The sequence below is a fragment of the Branchiostoma belcheri genome, unplaced genomic scaffold (assembly GCF_001625305.1).
Source record: "Branchiostoma belcheri isolate BF01 breed outbred unplaced genomic scaffold, Haploidv18h27 scaffold144, whole genome shotgun sequence".
Classification (NCBI taxonomy): domain Eukaryota; kingdom Metazoa; phylum Chordata; class Leptocardii; order Amphioxiformes; family Branchiostomatidae; genus Branchiostoma; species Branchiostoma belcheri.
Genome location: NW_017802869.1, coordinates 637,590 through 645,145, shown reverse-complemented (window position 1 = coordinate 645,145; position 7,556 = coordinate 637,590). Strand labels below are relative to the sequence as shown.

The 7,556-nt window shown below is 47.5% G+C and overlaps 1 protein-coding gene across 1 annotated transcript in view; it reads left to right on the top strand.

The window, feature by feature from the left end:
• Positions 1-3,677: 3,677 nt before the first annotated feature.
• Positions 3,678-7,556, top strand: part of LOC109464956 (inter-alpha-trypsin inhibitor heavy chain H3-like) — a 35,107-nt gene continuing 31,228 nt past the window's right edge. Inside the window, exon 1 of the mRNA XM_019762075.1 lies at positions 3,678-5,122. Within this exon, the coding sequence (XP_019617634.1) occupies positions 5,006-5,122 (117 nt within the window). The 5' untranslated portion in view covers positions 3,678-5,005. The remainder of the gene's footprint in view (positions 5,123-7,556) is intronic.

Sequence of the window (7,556 nt, the reverse complement as noted above, 5' to 3'; positions counted from 1 at the left end):
GAAAACCATTTTTCATCGGTCCCCTGGGTGGTCGTCTTAGACAGGTTTGACTGTATATGATTCTAGGAGACATAACTGACTAACTGACTGATTGATTGACGACAGATGATTGACGTAAGAAAGCGATGACGTATGTCACCAAAGTCACAACCGACAGCTAGTTTTAGACCAGGGCCTGACATGCCACTGTCCTCCCGATGATGATGATAAATACTAAAAGTACCGTGTAATGCATGAGACAAGTGAGTGGCGTGTTGATTGGCAGGACTGTGATTAACGTACAGCGGGAGGGCCGCCGTTAAAGTCACCTCCACGGGTGACAGCAGGGGGACAGCAGGGTGACAGCAGGGCCGGGGTGACTGACAGCTCAGTCAGACACAGGCTGACAGGCGAGACACCGGGAGACTCTGGGAGCTACACTCTAAGCAGAAGTTTACGCTTCGGATCAGTTTTGACGTATATAACGTGTTACTCAGGGCGCATGTATGGCCATGTATTTCTAGGCGTTTTACCAGGTTTTCTTTTTTGTACCCGTATGAGTTTTCCCCACCAGCCTACATCCGTGACAATTCGATACTGTCTTGTACGACTTGTAGCCACGCAAAGATCTGCTTGGAGATTAGCTGCATGTTACCTTCGCCAAGAAGATTATGTTTTCGGTAAACCGAAGTCTAAACCTCCATTTGTAGAGCTATAGAGTACTGGTTTTGCCTCCAGTGCATTGTATTATGAACAGTTGCCCTGCCTATAACCAGTTCTGCACCCCGCGAAGCACATAATCACCGCATGGTAATCCCGAGTCTTCCCTCCTTTGTCTGCCAGTCGGTATAATTAAACCTATCCACGCTGCTACTGACTGTACTGTGTACACCGGCGGGACAAACAAACAATATTTTCGTTTTAATAACAAAAGTCGACTTAGATTTTTGCCTCGATGATTATACATCTTCCAAAATAGCGACCAATCCGTTTTCCCCTGCGTTTGTCGCTATTAAACATGTACAGATATTCACATCATTAATCCAAGTTTCTAATCAAAGTTACAAGCGACTCGCTTACAAAGTAATTGTTCAACTAGATCAACAAACTCGCTGTCATCATTGTGTCTGTAAATGAGGCCGATTTGGGTGGATGATTTCAAAAGGAACAGGCTTAGCACCCACTCCCCGGCAATTATAGACATTATAGAGCGGTGTTAACAATAATGTGTTCTGAACAGGCAATGATACGGGTATATTAACATGTCAAGTCAATTGCAATGGAAGAAAACCCAATTTTACTATTCAACAAAATACATTCACAATTCCCGCCTTTATTCCTAAGGACACAGCATATAATTAGTTTGTAATGTTAAAGACTTCCATCAAAACTAGATGATCTAAAACAACAACACTGGCAGCAATCCTTTAGATGAGTCCTGCTGTTTGTTTAATGAATCACTGTTATTATGTTACTTGGTTCCGAGATAACCTTCTGTGATTATTACATTACACGACGTAAGTATGATATAGTAAGTATGATAAGGTTGTGCCGTGAATGAGCGAGGTTTTATCACTTTGAATATATAAGTGAGTTAGGCCATGTTGATTTGATTATATGAATGAATTTTCGGCCGTTTCCAAAAAAAAAAAAGTTTTCAACCATGCTGTATATCATGGAATCGTAGAAAGCCAAAATCGAACGAAAAAGACGAAAATGTAAAGAGATGAATTTGAAGACTAGATTATTCGCCATACCATACCCTGTGTCATTTGTTCAACCTTCATGACCACGTAGATTTCAGAGTGAAAGCAACTTTTTTTGCCAAACTTTTTTTATTCGCACGTTCGCATCAGTTTTGGGGTTCCCAGAAGATGTCATCCATATAATCAAGTCAACATGGCCTGAGGTAGACGTAATGTAAAGGAAAGCATGCTGGGGGATTATTGTTGGCCACTAGTACGAGTGACGTCATGACGGGGCTCGAAATAATGATTTTGTTGCCCCACTTTGCCGATAGACTGTCAGCAGTTGTCAAGTGCCAAAGTGAAAATATCCAGGCGACCAAACGTTGGTGATGAAACAGACTACAGGCCTGCCTTGGTAGTTTATCCATGTATTACGTGAAACCAGGTTAATGCAATAAGGATTGACGGAGTAAATGTAGGCCAACATTGATATCATTTATTCTGTGTACGGAGAAGAAATCAATCGTTAGTCAGTTTATTTTATTTTATTTTTATTCACATTAATTTTTTTAGGACTGGGCATTAAGAAATGACTTACTTATGTACGTCTTCTCCTCACACACACACACACACACGTACGCACACGACTAGCTAACACAGACTGACAGACACACACACACACACTAGCTCACACACACACACACACAAACACACATACACACACGCGCGCGCGCGTGCGCGCACACACACACACACACACACACACACATACGCACATGCACATACTAGCTCACACAGACAGACACACAGACACACACGCACACTAGCTCACACAGACAGACACACACACACACACACACACACACACACACACACACACACACACACACACACACACACACACACACACACACACACACAAACACACACACAGACAGACAGACACACACACACACACACACACACTAGCTCACACAGACAGACAGACACACACACACACACACACACCTACGGTTTCTCCGCAATGAAAAATCGCGACATTTGAAAACAATATTCACCCGGTAACTTTTCCCCCCGCAGCCCGTTAGAGTCACGAGGTCCCACTTCAATAAATAGTGATATATCAGCACACACCCCACTACACACGCACCACTATCCACTACAGTAGTGATATACATCCCCCGCTACACACCGATATCCACTACAGCAGTGATATATCAGCACACACCCCACTACACACCGATATCCACTACAGCAGTGATATATCAGCACACACCCCACTACACACCGATATCCACTACAGCAGTGATATATCAGCACACACCCCACTACACACCGATATCCACTACAGCAGTGATATATCAGCACACACCCCACTACACACCGATATCCACTACAGCAGTGATATATCAGCACACACCCCACTACACACCGATATCCACTTCAGCAGTGATATACATCCCCCACTACACACCGATATCCACTACAGCAGTGATATACACACCCCACTACACACCACTAATAACCACTGCCCCGCTCTTATCCGTCAAACCGCGTCCACTCTGCGGCTAATCCGTGCGGCGCTGAAGGCTTAGCCTCTAACAGGCTTCACGGGCAGGCCTGGGGGCGTCGTCTGTTTTGTGCCTTCAGTAGCTTCTAACAGGCTTCAGGGCTAGGGCGGCTGGAAAGACTAGGAACTGGCCAAATAGACAGATAACATGCCTGTTAGAGGCTACTGCAGGCCAAGAACAGGCGAGATATGCCGGCCCGACGCCGACCTGGAGCCTGTTAGAGGCTACTTCATTCCCAGAACAGGCGAGATTTTCCGGCCTTACGCCGGGCTTTGAAAAGACTTCCCTTCGGCAAACAGCCCGATATGTGCTCGGCACCCAAGCGGAAAGCGGGCTACTGTCACACCACAGACCGACTCGGGGGGCGAGGGTCGACTGGGAGGGTTTTTATTATCTTTTATCTTCTTTCTATAGCTTCACCTTGATCCTGGAAACGGTTGTAATAATTATTTCCAATCCACCTGTTACGTTGTTGATCACACAACACGTAACTGAAACAAGGATGGAAGGGTGTTAATATGTTGTGGCAAGACAACGGGCGGCGAACATGAGTAAGAAGTGAGGGAAGGAGAGAGCCGAGGGAGTCGGAATGAAACAGAGAATTGGAGGATCATTGGAGAGGAAAGAGTTCCTAGGCACCCAGTATGATGCGTCATACTGACGTAGAGCAGATCTATTGCTATGTACTAGTACAGTCATGCTATGATAAATCGCCATCCACCGTAAGGGAAGGTTTAATAAGTTGGGAAATCAAAGGTATGCGTCAAAATGTAGTCTCCTATATAGTACTCGGTGTGTTTGTTTACTGCACTGGATAACACGGCAAATCTCCAACGACACGAGGACCGAGAGTGGCCTGGTTGTGAGCGTCGGGGGGGAAAACCCGAGTTCAGGTGTCGCGTTAACCCCCTTCCAGCCTCCGCTTCCAAGTACTTGAGCAGGCTGTGTGCGGGAGAAGGTTGTGGCTACAGCGCGTCAACAACAAAAGGCGCGGGAAGCAGATACTGCAGAACTCTCCCCGCCCCGCCGTGTGCCGTGCCGAGCTGAGCTGTGTACGGGAAGCGGACCCCTTTCCCCGCTCTGTCCACCTGCCCACGCCCCGGCTGTAACGTGGTTCACCCCGCCGTTAGAGCCCAGAGAACCCTGAAGCCAGCGCGCGAGCCCAGGAAAGGCGACGGGACGAGACGGAGGGCTGAAGACGCGAGTGACGTCTCCTGGCCCGCTCACGCCCCAGGACGGGCTTTGAACTCCCGACCCTTGGTACGGCAAGGTCTGAAGTCCGGCCCAACGCCGCCCTTCCCGTGTTTGCTTTCGCCGCGACTCAACTCAAGTCGCCAGGTTTGTTTTTGGTCATTTTCACCAGGAGGAAGCGAAGTGAGGGCCGCGCAGCAGCACGCGTTACGTGAAACGTGAACCCGGGACTGTACTGCAGTACCGAGGATATCGTGGCTGGGTACAGTACAGTACTGAGGAGACGACTTGGGTCTGTGTACTGCTGTGTACTGCAGTACAGTACAGTACAGTACTGAGGATAGGAATAGGTGGCAGTGTACTGCAGAAGTCAACAGCGTGGATTTCTTGTTTGTGTACTCTTCAGGGCAGGTTGTTCTGTCGGACCGCGCGGCTAGGCCCCTGTAGCTGTGCGGCAAACAGGTTACCGCCCCCGGGAGCGATCACCGCGTTCTCAGCCCGGGTCCTGCCGCACGGGTCGCTTTGATCGGAACTCGCCGCTGAGCCGTGGTTTGTGTTTGTTTGCAGAGCTTCAGCATGGAGTACGCGGGGAGACCGGCGGTCCTGTGCGCAGCGCTGCTGTTCCTGCTGCTGGCCGCCGACATCGCAGGGGCAGACCGCGACTTCATCATCGTCAAGCGCTTCCACGGAAAGGTGAGCAGTTTTTTTTTTTTACTGCTGAACATGATGTTTAATGTGAAACTCGCCACGGAAAGGTGAGCAGGTTGTCTTGTTTACTGAACACCATGTTCATTTTTATTACCTTCGCCAAGAAGGTTATGTTTTCAATAGCGTTTGTCCGTCTGTCTGTCTGTTTGTCTGTGAACAGCATAAGGTTTATATATATTGTCATGAAACTGGACTTGGTAGGTAAGCAGGTTGTCTTTTTTTTACTGCTGAACATCATGTTTAATGTGAAACTCGCCACAGAAAGGTAAGGAGATTGTTCTGTTTGCTGAATATGATATTCAACGTGAAACTCGCCAAAGAAAAAAAGAGTCTGGTTCTGTTTTTATTCAGAGGAACAGAAAATATTACAGATAAAGGGACGAAAACAAAGTGGCGGCGGCTCGATTTGAACTCAGCGTAAGTTAGTATATAATTTCTCGCTGCTTGTACATCATGCAAAATGAAAATATTTGACAAGACACTTAAAGTAATAAACTTATGAATAATAGATTAATAGATGCATAACAGATACCTGGTTTGAACATGAGAGTGAACTCCCCTCCCAGAAGAAAAGGAAGGGAAATGACACACATACATATGTGTGTGTACCTTCCTAAACACGTTTTGTTGCTGTGAGGAAGTCTCGTGTGGCTAACATGTTTTTTTTTTGGGGGGGGGTCTAGTTCTACCAGCGCCTAACCGGTTTTCCTTCTGAAATACGGAGAACATAATCTACTTAAGACTACCAAAGGCATGTAATTGTGCGTGTGTAGAAACGGCAAGACCGCATAATACACTATTGTGTCATAATTATCTTCTTTCTACCGGAGTTCAACACTAACAGCATTATAACGCCGCATTACGGGGCGTGTTTTTGTCGGCTTTTGTGAGTTCCGCTCGGGAGGGACCCACAGCGGCTCGGCTCACGGCATGCACGGCGTCACGTTCTTACACAGGAACTCGGCGGTCGGGATGGGTTGGGGGGGGGGGGCGCATGCCCTTTTTGGTAAGTCGTAATCAGACCTTTTTAGTCGTAACGCGTAGGCAGCCTCTCCCAAAAATCAACGTAATTCGTAATAGTACATTAGCCGCAAAGTGTCAAGTCGTCATCACTCGCCTAACCACTGCTGTGCCTGCCGTACAGACAGGAGTAAGCCAGTCAGGTGATCCCAGGTATCTAACCACTCCTGTACCTGCCGAAGTCTTTGATGTTCCGCCCTGTCAGGACAACCTTTACCTTTACACCTGTCCCCAGACGCGAGTTAATCCGCCCGACGTCGGCGCCGCTTTACAAGCCGGCTTCGCTACGGGGGGAGTTGGAGAGCAGCCAAGGAAGATACGGAGTTACATGGCTTAGTAGTAAGTAGCTTTTGGTGTGACGCGCAAGGGATGAAACATCGCAAATACTGTTCTAACTCCCGAATGGTACAACCTTTAACTTTTCCAGTCTAAAGTAAGCAAACATCTATCCTGACAGTCCAGTGCTGTAACACAACCATGTGAGTGGTTCGTATGAGCCTCACGTTGTTATGTGGAGAAAATTGAAGGAAATGAAAATAACGAAGGCGGACAAGGAAAAGACATGTCACTGTTTAACCTAATGACCTATTTTCGATTCACCTGTTAGCTCGGATTAGTTCTATTTGTTTTGCTTTTCTTTTTCGAAAATCAGGAAAACAACTTTTATCACGTGTAAGCCGTGTTGGAGACATGTTGAGGATAATGCACCGCCGGAATATCCATGCGGTTTGAACCGCCGCCGTTCGCAGGGAGACTGGCCCCAGTCGAAAGTCCGCGGTACTTACAGATACTCGCCATGGATCGAAATGAGCTACATGTAAATAACTTCTACCAGTTTCCGTGCCTTGGCTTTACGCTGTGTTTACGGCTTGTGCAGGGAAACAGCCTGTAGTCGGAAGCATGTCCGCGGTACTTACCGATATGCCTCATTGATCGAAATACTCTACACATATCCTCTACCCGTTCCCGTGCCTTGGTTATATGTCGTGTTTACGGCTCAGGGAAACTGCCTGTAGTGGGAAGTATGTCTGTGGTAAGGTCTACATGTAACTTCTATCACTAGTACCAGTTTCCGTACCTTGGCTGTGTGATGTGTTCACGGCTTGTGCAGGGAAACAGCTTCCAGTCAGAAGTATGTCCGTGGTACTGTAATACCGATTGCGGAGAGGATGTAGGACTCGGGAGCTGTAATAGGTTTGGTAACCAGGCTATACTCCTCATGGATCCAAATGACTATCTATTCTACATGTAACCTCTACCAGTTCCCGTTAGCTGTACGCTGTGTTCACGGCTCGTGCAGGGAAACTGCTTCCAGTCAGAAGTATGTCAGCGGTGCTTACCGATACTCTCATTGATGTGTCTGACAGTCCGACCTCCCGGTGCCCCCTGAACCCCCCCC